This window comes from Aulonocara sp. 'chitande type north' Nkhata Bay, linkage group LG17 (assembly GCF_057382095.1).
Source record: "Aulonocara sp. 'chitande type north' Nkhata Bay isolate Kocher_YH1m ecotype deep benthic linkage group LG17, A_spYH_male_GT1.1, whole genome shotgun sequence".
Classification (NCBI taxonomy): Eukaryota; Metazoa; Chordata; class Actinopteri; order Cichliformes; family Cichlidae; genus Aulonocara; species Aulonocara sp. 'chitande type north' Nkhata Bay.
Genome location: NC_141360.1, coordinates 5,769,506 through 5,786,265, shown reverse-complemented (window position 1 = coordinate 5,786,265; position 16,760 = coordinate 5,769,506). Strand labels below are relative to the sequence as shown.

At 41.9% G+C, this 16,760-nt stretch overlaps 1 protein-coding gene across 1 annotated transcript; it reads right to left on the bottom strand.

The window, feature by feature from the left end:
* Positions 1–2,241: 2,241 nt before the first annotated feature.
* tm7sf3 (transmembrane 7 superfamily member 3) lies at positions 2,242–16,063 on the bottom strand. The gene is made up of 12 exons (XM_086268220.1): positions 15,787–16,063; positions 12,971–13,125; positions 7,455–7,605; positions 6,984–7,104; positions 6,100–6,271; positions 5,819–5,996; positions 5,627–5,713; positions 4,717–4,797; positions 4,468–4,623; positions 4,244–4,344; positions 3,603–3,765; positions 2,242–3,509 (listed from the first exon to the last, which is right to left on the bottom strand). Exons 1-12 carry the CDS (start codon positions 15,863–15,865, stop codon positions 3,256–3,258), a joined length of 1,698 nt encoding a protein of 565 aa, XP_086124346.1. The 5' UTR covers positions 15,866–16,063; the 3' UTR covers positions 2,242–3,255.
* Between the last annotated feature and the right edge of the window lie 697 nt (positions 16,064–16,760).

Genomic DNA, 16,760 nt, shown 5'->3' with positions numbered 1-16,760 from the left:
AAGTCTATAAACAGCATTCTGGCGTAGGTGTTGTTGTTGTCCAGGTGTGAGAGGACAGAGTGCAGTGTGATGGAGAGTGCATCCTCTGTGCTCCTGTTCCGGCGGTATGCGAATTGGTGGGGGTCCAGGGTGGGGGGGAGACAGGATTTGAAGTGTGCTAGGACCAGTCGCTCTAAGCACTTAGTGATGATGGGGGTGAGTGCTACTGGGCGGTAATCATTGAGGCAAGATGGGTTGGAGTTTTTGGGTATCGGGACGATGGAGGTGGATTTGAAGCAGGCCGGTACCACAGCGTGGGCCAAGGACAGATTGAATATGTCTGTGAGCACTCCTGCAAGCTCCCCAGAACACGCTCTGAGAACACGCCCGGGGATGCCATCAGGGCCTGCAGCCTTGTGGACATTGATCCTGCTCAGCACCGCTCCTACATCGGTGGGGGAGAGAGTCATAGGTTGGTGGTCTGGCGTCATGTCTGCTTTGGTTGTGGTTGTGGGGTTCCCTCGCTCAAAACGAGCATAAAAGTTGTTGAGCTCGTTGAGGAAGGAGACATCAGAGGATGCGGGGGAGGGTTTGGTGGTCCTGTAGTCTGTGATGGTCTGGAGTCCTTGCCACATGCGTCGGGGGTTGGAGTTGGAGAAGTGTTCTTCTACCTTCTTTTTGTAATGGTGTTTGGCTTTTTTGATGCCCTTCTTTAGATTAGCCCTGGCTGTACTGTAGGCGTGTGCATCTCCTGACCTAACTTTACAACGTAAAGCACTCTAAAGTTGCTGTGGTGATTTGACACCATATGAATAAAACTGAATTGAAGTATATAATGAAGTGTAGCCACAAAAACTTCACACAGCAATACATTTGTCTCGAGCACCAATATGCCCTAAAGACCCGTATGAGCTACACCTGTAATTTATATCAGCACCATGGACAGAGCTCATCTGCACATTCACCCAGTGTATATACTATATATATATATATAATGTTCTTCCTCTACACCCCCCAATTTTTGCACATGTCGAGGAGCGTGTCAGGCTACATTTCACTGTGTGTTATACTTGTATAACTATGCATGTGACAAATAAAGAACCTTGAACCTTGAACCACCTCTGAGAGACGAAGAAGCGGAGGCTACATATATACAGATGCTAGGCATAAAATTATCATCAAAAGAATATCATCAAAAAGTTGATTTATTTCACCAGTTCCATTCAAAAAGTGAAAGTCGTATAATGTGTACATTCATTACACACAGACTGACATATTTCAAGTGTTTATTTCTTTTAATTTTGATGATTATAACTGACAACTAATGAAAAATTCAGTATCTCAGAAAATTAGAATTTTGAGAAAAGGTTCAATATTGAATCAGATAATTAACTCAAAACACTTGCAAAGGCCTTTAAATTGTCTCTCAGTGTAGTTCTGTAGAGTACACAATCACGGGGAAGACGCTTGACCTGGCAGTTGTCCAAAAGACGACCATTGACACCTTGCAAGAGGGCAAGACACAAAAGGTCATTGGCTGTTCACAGAGCTCTGTGTCAAAGCACATTACTAGAGAGGCGAAGGGAAGGAAAAGATGTGGTAGAAAAAAGCATACAAGCAATAGGGATAACCACTCCCTGGAGAGGATTGTGAAAAAACCCATTCATTTCATTACTTGTCAGTTATAATAATCAAAATTGAAATACATAAATACTCGAAATATATCAGTCTGTGTGGACTGAATGTATTCATTATACAACTTTCACTTTTTGAATGGAATTTGTGAAGTAAATCAACTTTTCAATGATATTCTAATTTTATGACCAGCACCTGTATGCATAGGTCTCACATATATTAAACCTTACCTGCCTTCTTAGGTGAGGACGACACCAGAAAACCCCCCAGATGGATGAATCTACATTCCTCTAACAATCCTTGCATGAAGCCTAAAAATGTTCTTGAGAAAATGTACTAGTTTCATCAATCCAGTATTGGGACACTATGAAATGAATGAACTATGAAATTAACTTCAGCTGTGACAAAATATATCTAATAATATATTTAACTATAATATATATCTCATTAAAACAATGAGCTAAAATGCAACAACAATGGAGAGGAATTGTCTTTACTTTTAGATACATCCCATTACTACTCTATAGAGCTTATATTGATCTTCATGAAGATGAAAGTCAGAAACATGATGGAAGAAAGAAATCATCAGAACACCTTTGTCTGGGGAACAATCAGACAAGAGATGCGTTCTTACCTCTAGGCATTTATTAAATATCAAAACACATTAAATTACAATTTACAACTGACCTTATCTTTTAAAACAGATCTGGATGCCATTTATAAAAGTCATGTGAACAGTTCTGAAATCCTAACAAACTCCTGTTGACTTATAGGCGAAAGAGTTCATCAGCTGTCTCATCAGTAGTCTTCAAGCTGAGTGTGAAGCCCTGAGAAAAGTTGTGGCACAACAGATTCACAGGAAATCAGCCAGCACCATTAAAGCGAGAGGAATTTTAAAAAAAGTGTAAAATCCAGTGTGCAAAGTACAAAAAGAGTGACAGGACTGCATGACTTCAGTCCAATCAAGATAAGCAAACAGGTTAAAACATTCATATATGGCACACATTTGGATAAATATTAAATCTTGATTTATTATTCTTTTTGTTTAAAATGTATTAAAATGTCTTTTGTGACCTGCAGGAGTCCAGTTAGAGCTTAAAGTGGCTCATGAGACTTCCATATTAAAGTTTTCCATGACAGTAGTGGTCAGCAGGTCTACACCATGTACTGAGGAAACACATATCTTCTGTTTTGTCATTTAAAAACAAACAAACAAACAAACAAACAAAAAAAACTGTGCTGATGGAAATAATCTGAGTAACTTGAGATGAGACGCCTTGCTTTGTGAACTGTTAGTGGTTTGGGACTTCAGTGCTGACGGTAAACTGAGCAGAAGCAACATGAAGCATCAAAACAAGCATCTCAGACATTAAAAAGATAATTAAGGCAACTCTTTCAGTCCCTCCTCTGTGATTGTTAAAATGTCTTAAAGTGTTTGATAAAAGTGGCGTTAGTTTTCAGAGGAAGTCGCTCCTTCCGCTTGAGGTCTGTAATGTCACTTTTTACTAAGGCCCAAGTTCGATCAGCTGATCTGAGCTGGAGCCTCAGCACCTGTCCAATCAGGCTCTGGTGTCCTTGTAACTTGGCAGCCTGAGGCTCCCAAGGTCAAACGTAACCTCACCCATTGAATGTGTCCTGGGTTTACAGTAGCAGTGGTGTGTGCTCTCCCACCGGCTCAGTGCGCATGGTGAGCTGCCGCACTCGTGCCAGGAGGCGGCTGGGCAGAGAGGGGAAGTGGTGGCTCGGGTCCAGGACGTTAGTTTTACGCCGCTCGCGTTCTTGCTGCCACATGAGGTACGGGCTGGGCGGGAAGAACGGCCGGGAGCGCTCGCGGTAGAGTTGCAGTACGATGCCGCACACGCTGAGCACCACCCACACTGTGATCATGACGTAATCTGGTCAAAAGGAAACCAGAGAGTTTTAGTTGAAGTCCAGTAACTCAACTTTGCCAGCTTTGCTGAGCTCTTGACATTCACTCGTGTACTCACCGATGGTTTGAAACGGCACGTCAGTGAACACTGCACTGAAGGTGTTGTTGAGCAAGCGCTTGAGGATATTCAGGGTGATGTAAGAGAGGCTTGTGTAAATGTAGGCGTTGACAGCCAGAACCACAGCGTAAGCGCCAACGATCCCACATGTGGTGATGTTTCCCTGAAACACACACATGATTTTTACTGTTTGAGCTATGAAGGCTTGCAAAATCAATGCTGCACTCTGTGTGTTGTAATTGTGCTTTGGACCGTGCCATTTCTCCAAAAACAGTGAATTTATCTTGTGAGCACACTTGTTCGATCATTTTGGGCTGTGTAACTTAAATTATTATTATTATTGTACTTTATTGAGCCCCGTGGGGAAATTGCTCTCTGCATTTAACCCATTCACTCAGTGAAGCAGTTATATAAAACTGAAATTATTATTCTAGCCAGGCAGCAATGCAGCAATGCAGCAAAGTGCGAAGTTGATTGAAACAGGACATGAATGATGAATGAAATAATGATGGATTAAGCACCATTAGACCCTTACAGTCTCTGGTACCTGCTGTTGACCTAAATGTCATTCTTGACATGACCACCAGGTGACGCTAAAAACCTTTAAACACCTCCAGCTTCTGAAGCGTTAAATCAGTTACCTCTCTGGGCCAACGCACGAAAAAGAGTGGAACGATGAGCGTGACGCAGCAGAACGTCACCCAGAAAACAGCGTCGGATTTCCTGAACACATCGATGTCTCCTGCAGAAAGACCACGACACACAGAAACTTATGGAACATGAAGCGTTTAACAATAAGCTGTAGCTTTTTCTCACGGTACTGAAGAGTCAACGACACACAACAAAAGCCAGATTTATTCCGTACCTAATGGAGTGAAGAGGACAACGGAGGCGAGGAGGAAGCCGAGCATCAGGCCGACCACAATCACGACCACGGCCACGACTGAACCGAAACGCCACCATATCATGACCAGGATGATCCCGCCCACCACGCCGAGCACAGCCGACAGGGTCAGACGGACTGCACAGAGAAAGACACAGACAGCAGTGAAAAGCATGAAATGCTGCACATCATGTGAAAGTACTGAAAGCCTAGAATCCCCCCCCGACTTACTGTCATAGTCCAGCTCTGTGGTCCTCGTGATGAGGATGAAGAACAAAAAGGCTGCAAAGCTGAATCCCATGCAAAACAGCTCTGTGGGGTTCAGGAGAGGTGGAAACAGGGCCCAAGAAACAAAAGTCAGAGGGAGGAGAGAGAAGAAGAACCACACATAAGATAACAGCAATTCATTCTCTTCACATTTCACACAAACATTGTTAAAGCTACTGAAATTCCAGCTCCTGGGACGTCATGAAGCCTCGTGCTCCGGAATAACAAATTCTCCTCAGACCGAGGAGACATACTGTGTCTGTCATTATCAGATTAATTAGAAGCACTGGCAGCAGGGGCCGATCACAGTGATGGGTTCAGTTTGGAACAAATGCATTTGTTCGTGACAGGCCAGGGAGACCACATGAGAGGCACGCCACTGCTAAAACCCACCGACTGAAGAGTGAAGGGCTGAGAAGATGTTGCAGCAGCTCTGTGTGCAATTGAGGCTTTTTCTTTGTTTAGTTTCTATGATGAAGTTATCTTTTTTTTTTTTTAAAACAGCTTCTGACCCCATAATTCTCTCTGCTGACCATGTAACGACCCGTGATGGGAGGCTCTTGTTTATAAAATAAACAACTGGCAGAGAGCTTCAGAGTCTAGAGAGGAAGCTTTAAAGGCTTAAGACTAAAGAGTGGCTGAAACCTGAAGTTTCATCAGCTACAAAGATGACGATGTGGACCGATCGATACCAATAAAGTTACTGACACAAATCAACAAAAAAATCTGACTCACGCTGGATTAGTATCCTGCATTCAGAGCTATATACTCACAAATGTCCTGACTGTAGTAGTATTAATACTACACAGACTGACCATCATGCACTGGGATACTGTAGCACCAAAGCCACACAAAACAAGAACTAACTACTCACCACATTTAAAGAACCGATGCCCAAAGAAGCAGACAAACAGCCCTGCCAAGCCAGTGATGGTGAAGAAGATTTTTGTAGATATCTTCCCTGAAAAATCATTTACAAACCGCAGTTAAAATAAATCAGTCATTTATACAGTCAGAAATCCGTGCTTCAATAGCATCGAGTTTTCGACAGAGCTCAGAAGCTCACCTAGAGTTTGGCAGCTGTCTAGAGTGGAATTGAAGCTGCAGGCGTAGGTGTGGGCGGGCACGTAAGAGGCCGAGGTGTTCAACAGCGGGTCTCTAACGATCACAGAGTAGATTATGCCCTGACCGGGGATGGAGTTGAAAACCATCGAGCTCACATCTGTCGATTCCAGCGTCATGACCTGCGGGGAGACACAGAGAGGAAAAGGCAGGAGACTTGTAAACACGCAGCTCCGGCACATTCGACTGCTAATCTTCGGCATCCGCTGCGTTCACGTTGCATACCCGTTTGCCGTTCTCCATCATGCCCTGCTTGTCGGCCACGGCCTGAAAGCCGGTGAACAGGCTGCGCTCTGACAGGTCATTCTCAGGCAGGAAGTACTGGTAGATGTCGTACTGCAGCCGCCAGCGCGTGTCGGCTCCTGTGGATTGGCTGCAGGCTGGAGGAGCTCCATCTCTGACGGACAAGAGCAACATACATTTATCTTTGGATCACCACAATTTTGTTTTCATTTTTTCAGAGTATTACATTTTTTCAAAACCTGTAGCACAGCTAAGACCTGAATCTTAGCTTAGAGGGAGTGGTCACCAGGCCGACTGATCACATGATATAATAACACATAACTCCAGTTAGACATGTCAGACAAGAAGAGTTTCTAACGCATCACTAAACCAACCTTTAGTGTTTAAAGTTAAACCACTCTAGCAACTATATCAAAACCATTTACCATGTTACATGCGTGATGCTTGAAATATAAAAAAACCAACAAAACAAAAACAAAAAAAGTGTGACACTGTCTAACAAACATATTATCTACAAGCAAATAAGATGCATGTTTTCCCCCGAAACCTTTCACATTAAAATTTGAATAGAGTCTCCACAGACCAAACAGGAAATGACTGTGTGTAAGTGAGCAAAACCATTTCAGGACAACTCTGTGGCACTGATATACAAAGCAAAGCGTGAGAAGGTGAGGCTGTGTGTGTGTGTGTGTGTGTGTGTGTGTGAGAGAGAGAGAGAGCACGAGATCATTTCAAAGAAAACAAACGGAGGTGGTTTGACGATAGCGCGCGGCAAATGTGATCTCTGTACAGAGCCGCTGATGCCTGTGGCTCAACAGGCTGAACAGGAAGTGAAGAAAACAGTAAGAGTCGGTGTCATGTGCTACCTCTCATATCCCAGGTTGGCAGGTGCAAAACGGATCGTGGTCTCATAGAGATTGTAGTGGATGTAGATGTTTGGGTCAATTTCCAGGTCAAACTCCATATTGCACGCTCCTGGAACTGGATCTGACACAGAACACATTCACTGTTAGACGCTGGACTGGACGTGGTGGGCCAATAGGAGGAAGGCTGAGAGTCATTCTGCTATGTCAACATGACTTATTAAAATAGGTTTCAACACCCAGTGGAGGTAAACCAAATCAGTGCGAATACAAGCTCGTGGTCAGCTCAGGTTTCCTCCAGTGACAATCACACTGTGCTGACATGGTTTGTTTTAGTTAATGTCCAAAGTTTTTGCTTTCTTCTCCTTTTACTTTCCTGTTCTGTGCTTCTCAGGCAACATTCAAAGACAGTGAAACAAGTCAGAAGAGAAGCACACTGGTGTATTTTGTACTGGAGGACAGTTCAAGTGTTACCGGTGCTGGAGTAGGAGAGGATGACCCCGGTCCCTGCCACAGTGTTGCCATCAGGAGAGGACAGGAACAAGGTGAGGGACGTTTGGTCCCGCCGGAGAGCCGACACGAGCCCCGAGTCCACCGCAGTCAGGGAGAGGCCCAGGCCCGGCATCTGATCCGAACAGAGATATCAATTAGTAAGCAGATAATATGCAGAGGCACATGCTGTGCTGTTTAGAAAACATAGAAGTGCTCCCATTCATGGTCTGACCTCATGATGGTGCTTGAGGAAAAATTCACCAAGCATTCAACTTCATGGTGGTTATAGATGAGAGACTGTGGATTACCAAAGCCATCAGGCCCTCATCTCTGAGGACCATGAAACATTTCCATGCAAACGTGGGTGAGATAGTTCTGTCTTGACCAAAATGATGTACAGTCTGATCTCAAACTAAGGTGGTGACGATCCCCTGCCAGTTTAACCTACATAAACACTTTCTCCTCTGAACGTCTCAACACACTTGGTTCTTTGTTTGGTGGATTAGTGTGAACTTGCCAGCGATTATGATTCACTGCAGACTCAGGTCCTAACAAAGTTAAACACCTTAAATGCTGGTGTCTGTCTCCAAAACAAGAGGAAAGAAAACATTACTCAACTTGTGCTATGAAAAAAAAAAGGACATACATTCCAATAATAGAGCTCCTAAGAAGAATGACAAACATTTTATTTTAAGAGTCAGATCTTTAGGCCTAGGAAGCACCGCTACAGTAAAAAAAAAAACAACTTCCTTCTGCTCTGATTTCTAGTTGGTACAATGGCTCTGTTCTGTGACTTTCACACTCTTCTGTCAGAGCAGTAAGACCTCCTGTAGAAAACAGAGCAGGCATCAAAGAAAGCAGATATGAGACTGATTGAATCAGCATTAAAACATGTGTCGGGGTGGGCGTGGTCTGCAAAGCAGCTTGCAGATGTCCTGTAGTTTTAGGATAGAGCTACGTTTGTGAACAATACAACAGCTACTTCATTTGGAAATGAAAGCTGCTTGTGATTGAAGAGATTGCTGACATGAAGAAAACTCCCTTTCTCTCCTTTAACTTTGCATTAAATTGACTTCTTACTGTAAATGTTTTTTTGTTGTTAAAACGTCATTAATTTGAATTTCACTGCCTTTGAGAGCAGGACGAATCAAACACAGGCGTGTGCTACATGGTATACCACATCCTGACCTGGTGAGCGCTGCGTTCACATGAACAAGCTGGTTTAGCGTTAGAGAATATGTTGTATCAAAGCAAAAAATACATTATCGCACGGGTTAGAGCGCGACATTATACGTGCTTCAGCACTGAGCCAGCAGAGTCTAATGAAAACCGAGAGACTTTACATTATCTGTACTGTGTTTCACGTGGAAAGATTTTTGCTTGTGACAGACAACAAATGGAAAAAGCTCATACTCAGGCAATGATCTGAATTACTATTGTGTGACAGGCCTGGCGGCATAGAAGATCTGCGCCCCCATGACATGGCTCTCAGTCCCACTGCTGTATAATAACTGCATTGTATCACCATCTCTTGTGGACACAGACGCTGCTGGAGTATGTAGAGATTCTCAAGACAGCACAGGCTCAACTTCAGTTGTGTCATCAGCCGCAGAGGTGGGGTCGCTTCAAACCCAACTATCACAAGTGAGTTAAAGTTTCAACACTTAAGTCACCAACAGGAAGTGGGTAAAACAGTGATATAATTAAGTGTAGGTTTGGTTTATGAAAGCATTTCCTTTAAAAATGATTAGTTTATCTGTTTTTATGCTTCTAATTGAAATAGTCAGTCACCAAAAACACTGACAGCTGATAAACAACGACAAATATAAATCAGGATCTTGTGGTTATCATGTCAAACAAGCCAGAGTTATAAAAAGGAAGAAAAAAAAGGAAACTGACAAAAGAGATAAGAATATAAAGGAAACTGATGTGCACAATCTGCATATTCACTTTTCATTAAGCTTTATCTGATGCTGTGTAAAAGCACACTTCCTGTTTTGTTCTTTCTAAATTTCTCTGTGCTTGTTTTTGGTGATTGCTGGTGATCTTTAAACTTGAGACATGTCTTAATGATAAGGCGAGTCTTCAATCACATGGATTTGTTTTTCTGGCCCTTTCCACTGTTGCCACCACCAGAAACGTAAATAAGGAAAGTTAAGCTAAACTACTTTCCATGCTCCTGTGTGCTGCATGGACCCAAACGGCGCTGTCTCCTCAGACTTCTGGGACTGACGCCAGAAGTTTTTCCCCCTGAGGAACGCCCCGTCTGCCACTCATGACCAGAGGACTGTAGATCAGCTGACTGCGGGTTCTCTCAGAGGGTCAGACGACCTCACTCACAAAGCCTCATTCATTAGCCAGATGTAGAACTAACTGCCCGTGATGCACTATGAAATAAGCCTCTGAGTTTATTTCCGTTTATATTTTAGCTGTGTCATGTGACCACACTTCTGAAGGATCACCCAATTTAGATTACACATCTGATTTGCTGATGTAACAGAAAACATCCCCTCTTTAACTCTTTGTAAAATGCACTTCACACACACACAGATCGAGAAAGAGCTATCACGTTTATTTCTGGGTTTGCTTATTGTGACAGTTCAGGTGGAAAGGTGGCCGGGGCTCCGAACAAGCCGAACGGAAGCGTGACGAATTGGTACAAACCATACGGAGTGGAGAAGGCAGTTTTTTCCTTGGACTCGGCAGACAAGGGAATCTGCCAGCAGCCCTTGGTTAAATCCAGTGTCGTGAAAAAACGGGCCGTGCCCAACCAGTCCAGGAGCCCGTCGACCCGGGCATGGGATAAGCATCAAAGGGTGACACTTCAGTAGGGGTGGGTTTTAATAATCGATTCATTGATTAAAATCGATTCTGGCTTGGATAACGTGATATCGATTCATTAAAATCCTGAATCGATTTTTTTATATAAATGTATTTTGCCCAAAATTCCAGAATCTCAGGTGAAACGTCACAAAATTTTGACAACCACCAAACAGCTAAAACAGTAAATGAGAGCAGATACACGGCTTCTGCACAAAGACGTAAACACACAGCGCGGAGCCGCGGATCAGAATCAGTGAGATGTGGCCTTTCTCACCGACGGCACGGACACGGTCGGGGCTGAAAGCCGACAGCTCGCTGATTCTGATGTTTCGGCAGGTCCACGCTTTGTGTTTACGCCCTTTTTGCGCCGATTCTAAAGCTGTTAGTTTTATCTCTCTCCAAACAATATTGACTGAACCAGCAGCAAAAGAAGATCCAAACTACGCTTCACATACACATCGTCATGAATTCCCTCTGACTTTTGCTGTTTTGCTTCCACCACAATAAAAATCACACTTCATGCACAGCTCTCTCTCTCTCTCTCTCTCTCTCTCTCTCTCTCAGTGTACTTCAAGAACAGTTTCCTGTCTATCCCCGAAATCTGTGCTTGCTTGTTACGCACAAGACTACTATTATTTACAGGCTGTCGGCCGATGTTTTTTTTCCTTTTACTTACTTCCGAAAAGAAAACCTAATTTCTGCCGTTCAATAGGCTTCTGAACAAATTTAAACTTTTTAAAATTATGCAAAATGCAAAACGCTTAGCGTGTCTCTAATAAAACCGCTGTAACTTCAGAGGTAATGTTCATATGTTTATTAATGGTTTTCTTTTGTTTTTGATGTACTGCAGAATATTTTTATAAAATCCAGGCCAGGAAAACCACCTTCATGTTTTTCTGTGTTTTATCTTCAGCTACTTTGACACAAAGGCATCTGCTGTGATGCTCACACCTTTGATAAAGTCTTGCGTGTGTCAGCTTCCTTTTTATAGATACAAAAATATGTAAATGTACTGATCTGAATTATAATATTTCTGACTGTCTGAGGCAAAATTTCCCAGATTCAAATCGAATTGAATCGAATTGAATCGAATCGATTCTAGAAATCAGTGACGATACCCAGCCCTACACTTCAGTCACCTTGCGATAGTCGACACAGAACCGTATAGACCCATCCTTCTTCACCACAAGAACTATGGGGCTAACCCAGACGCTGTGCGACTCTTCTATCACTTCCATTTTCAGCATTTCAGCCAATTCCCTCTGAACAATTTGTCGTTTATGCTCAGGAAGCCTGTAGGGCCTTGAACGCACTGTCATGCCAGGCTGAGTTTCAAAATGATGATCAATGAGAAAACAATATTTTCACGGACCAGCCTTTAAGGTGTCGCGGATAAATACAACAAAATAAAATGATAAGACCAAGACAAAAACTGTGGTATTATATATAATAATAAATGCGAATTCACTGTGTGATTGTGTAACTTTATTAGCAGCGTCCTCCTGAAATGCGCCAACAAAATTGAGTGTAACATCCTCCTCTCTGCCCCTTAATGCTCTCTGGTCGTTATGGTAACGCGTAAATATTTCTTTCAAAATCAGACGCACAACTACAACACGGGAAAAGACCCAGGGAGACCGAGTTGACGATAAAAACCCTGAAAACCATAAATTTCACACCTGAGCCTGAACTCTCATGGCCCAGCACCAAATGACTCACAGCCCGGGGGTCCCCAACCCCCGGGCTGTGAGTCATTTGGTCCGTGGCCCGCAGGTTGGGGACCGCTGGCTTAAAGAAACAGTTAAACAAACATGGAAACTGTACTTTAGCTGCCTTCACTAATTGTCATGACACGTTTCTGGATTCACAAAGGCCTGAGGACAGACCAATGACAGCTCAGCCAGCTGGTTACTAAAATCACTGTAAACTTCTTGTTTGCCACTCACATCCATCTAAATGAACTAATATTTACACACTAAAATAAACAAATAACCACTATTACAATTTGTTGTATTTGTTAGTTTCAATGTTGTGTCCTAAATATATGCCAAATGTGAAGTATTAACACAATATATCTACACAGTTTTACTGAAGAATGTGGCTGAGTAAGAAATGGCAGCCTCAAAAGCTTTAAAACGATAGTGACAAAGCAAATCATATTAAATTGAATCAAATTAATATTTTTACAGCCATTTACAAAAAAACAGTTTTGATCTTGACAGCTTATCTCTGCTCGAATAGCAGCCGTGCAGGGAAATAATGGTACCCGCCATGAAGCTAAAGTTTAAACTTCAAAGTGTTCAGAAAAACATAACCATGTGACCTACGTGGCATCATCAGTGTGCTGCTGGCTTTCTGTTGAACAAGCAGGTTCATCACTGTACGGTTATTGCAATATTCGAATTTCAAATTTGTCTACTTGCCTACTGACAAAGTGATATTGGTGGCGTTGGTGCGTTTTTAATGGAGGAACAAAACAAAACAAAAAAGTTAAGCCTTTAAAAGGTGATGTCCCTGTGGGTACAGCCAACCTTTATATACAGTCTATTACTGATAACACCAGTTCTTTTTCATTTAATTAAGTAATATTTCAACAGCAGTTCTACTTGAGGGCACACTTTCACTGCTCTTTCCACCTCTTCACACCAGAGGTTAACATCTCAGCATTTCCTCACCCTTGTGTAGGAGATTGTTGCGTTTCGATGCTGCGTGTGGAACTGCAGAGTGATGAAAGCGACCTCTGATGGGATCGTGGACACCACCGCCTGCACCGTCTCATTCTGCGAGATGCTCACGTTCTGGAACCTCCCCGGCAGGAAAATCACCCGGTCTGAGCAAGAAAGGGGAAAGTGTGATTTATGTATTCTGTAAGTCAGGATTTTTGGTTCTCTTTTAGTCACATCACTCACCACCCGGCCTGCTCGCCAAATTTATCTCACTCACTCCAAAAATTAAAATAAAGTCTTCTGACACAGTGGTGGAGAGGCACAAGTTGAAAGGGATGTGATTACCACAGAGGGATCTTTAACAGTACTTAAAGAGGTTCAGATAAAATTTGACGAAAATTAAATTTAAAGTCATGTGAGCGCTGATTTTTATAAGCCTAGTCCAAGAAAGTTTATGATAAATTCATCACAGTACTTGTACACAGTATTTGTTCTCCTGCTTTAGTCGGTCTAAGTTACTGTGGAAAAGAAGACTGGCTGGCAGGTTGTAGCTGGTACTAGTCAACATACAGTAAAATGCTAATCATCTGACACAGCAGCAGTTTTGACAGTAGGTGATAAGCCAAACACGCCACCTTAAACCAGATCCTAAAACCGATTAATCACACAAAAGCCTGAACGAAGGCAGCGTGCTCTCTGTGCCGAGGCTACTATACGGAAATAATCGAGTGTACCATCTAAATTTGATACGTTGATTAAATGGCACCATAAACATCCTTCAACATCTCAGAAAGTGGAGGCTTTGTCAGAGTGATGGCTGGACCCGAACTGTAAAATGTCAGCTGCTCATTTATTATGTTTCCTGTTTTGTAAAGATCTGCATACAGAGATTCAGTTCAGAAAACAAAACAAAAAATGTATTTATAAACCGCTTGATAGACTAGACTCATAAAACATGTCTTCTTCTTCTGATCATCTGCTTACATGACTACTGGTTTTCGTTTTGTTTATGTTCTTTCTAACAGATCTGCGTTATTCCATAAAACAAAGTTCCACAATAACTGGAACCAATCAGGCAGCCTATATCTTATCAGTGTCCTCACTTAACATCAAACTACAGGCTGAAGTTTCCTTACTGGCCATTTCTGACTCATTCGCCTGATTATATATAACCCACTGCGGTCTAAGCTCCGGTGAAGACCTCTAATTCTAACCATAACTGAAGGCAATCAGAATGAGGGTTTTTTTTTTTTTTATCATAGGCCAGTGTTGATTACACTTAACAGTTGTATTTGAAATATTAAGACAATGAAGCATAATTCAGGCACCAAGACTGACAGCTACAAATGTGGCATCATACGGCCCTTTAAAAAGAACAGATTACACTGGAAAACAACTGTTTTTTTCCCCTCTTTGAAAGGTGATGCAGATACACAGAACAGACAGTGAAATGTGAACATGATTATGCCATTTTTATATTATTGTAGGGTCTTTACCTCACAATATAAAGCGCCTTGTGGCAACTGTTGTTGTGATTTGGCGCCATATAAATAAAAGTGAATCTTGGTAATAATTAAACAAACCAAACCAAAACACTGTGTTGGTAACTGCACTTGTTTTCAGTTAGGCCACACTTCTGGTTTTGTTGCACTCACACACAGCAATCTTCCACACTTCCTTAACTATTACTGCATAGTTCCTCAGCAGGAACTGTGTGGGAAGACTTCAAACATCGAAGACTGTGTGTTATGAGGACGAGAGGCTCACAATGTGTGAGGTAACTTTTTGCAAGATTCATTAAGTTGCTGTGTGAAAATCAAAGAATGTTTTGAAGTTTTCAAAACACACACAGCTCAGGATTATCAGTGCTTTTAGATTTATCATTCCTGACAGATCCTGCTGACCTGGTCAGTGATTTTAATTTAGCGCTTTGAGGTAGGGACAACATGACTGGTTAATTTCAAAGCAGGCTACACACACTGCAAAGGTGCCTACGCACTCCTGACATGCAGAAAGAACTTCAGCCTCAGGGCAGAGTCTGGTGTAACACAAGTTCAATCACTTTGCATCGTGTTGACTGCCATCTTTGCTTTTTGCATCAGCCGAACTGCTTAACTGACAATTATTGAGCCCTTTATATGTAATCATATTATATATATATATATATATATATATATATATATATATATATATATATATATATATATATATATATATATATATATATATATATTACATTTGGATAAATTGATTTAGATGCACTACTTTCAAAGTAGCACCCCCTGGATGACAGTCTTACTTCTGCAATTTATGCAGAAGCAATTTAAATTCTGATTTCCTTCTTGTGGCTCGTCTAAGGTTCTTCTTATGGTAAGACCTAGCTGCCTCTTCCACCACATCTGAGACAGATTACTGTTTACATTTCCTGTTTGCAGATAAAATATGTAAGTAAGCTACCTGGACCTGTAAATCTCGGCATACTCGTTAAGGACAGCTTTAAACGCAGAGCTTAACTCACAATAGGGTTAGGCACGACTAACATCCTGTGTACGAGCATCCCCTTATTTCAAACTTTAAACATAACCGAATTAAATTGTGTGGGATAAATAGACAGTTTTAGTCCGTTACATAGAATAACGCGTTAATTAGCTAGCTAATGCCATACAAGAGGGCAACTCTAGTGTCCTGCAGCCCAAACACAACACTACTAGTTTGAATATGATAGCTTTTTGATTATATACCATTTACATTTAAAGGTTTCTAAAACCGAAAGTCACTTTGCATCAGATTAGAAAGAAAAAAAATCCTCTGGTAAGGCTACTCACTTTCTACCTGCGCTTCAACTTCATACACCAACTGAAGAAGCAGTAGCAGCAGCAGCGGGAACCAAATCCACCGAGACATTTTCCGCCTCTCTATTTTGAATTCTTAACAAACCCTTTTCTATCTGCTCCTCCGTAAAATCATTGGTAATGTGGCAGCGTCCCGTGTTTGGGTTGTAAGAGTCCCTGCAAACTCGAAAGCGACATGCTTGACTGACGTGAAAGCCTGCCTGAGCCGACCTTCTCCCTCTGCAGCTCTGACTGCCTAACGAAGCCACCGCGAGATTCTCGTCCTCCGTCCCGCGATATCCCCACCTCCCTCTGGCGTCACCAACCATCAACACGATCTCGAGTGACTTCGATACATCAAATTAAATGTGTCAATAATTAAATAAAACGTTAAACAATTAATTAACAAAATATATAAATGATGTATTAAATTAATTTCATTTCAAACATTTAAACAATTATTTATTTACAATTTAAATTCGTTTTAATTAATTAATGATGACTTTACCTCATTAGCCGTGTCTCAGTTCGATTAGATCTGTCCATCAGACCGTAACAAATCACAACAGGAGACTAATTGGCAGACACTATTTAATGTGCGCACAAAGCAGCACACGAGCTGCTCTTTACCAGCAGTTACATTTAAATTAAGTTTTCAAATATAAACCATAGAATGGGTGGATGCTTTCTAACATCCCTCTGGTGTGCCTTGCGTCTGCAGTAAAAAAATATGGGGAAAGATAACTTAAAGACTGCACCCAAGTCCAAATATGATGCAGTGTACTTCTACTTTTCAGCTGGTCTAAATTCTATTCCCCCAACACAAGTTGGATTGAAATAATAGCCAATTTATGAAAAGTTCTTATTACAGTCATCTCACTTTGTATGCAATAATACCACAAATATTCTCTTCCATCCTCTAAAATGCACAGACTGACTGCTTTCCAATTATATATATATATATGTAT

Coding starts and splice junctions, on each gene's coding strand:
- tm7sf3 (XM_086268220.1), bottom strand. CDS start 15,865: ATGTCTCGGTGGATTTGGTTCCCGCTGCTGCTGCTACTGCTTCTTCAG. Junction 7,105..7,454: donor CCTCTCCTACTCCAGCACCG/GTAACACTTGAA, acceptor GTTCTGTGTCAG/ATCCAGTTCCAGGAGCGTGC. Junction 4,345..4,467: donor TGTCCTCTTCACTCCATTAG/GTACGGAATAAA, acceptor GTCTTTCTGCAG/GAGACATCGATGTGTTCAGG.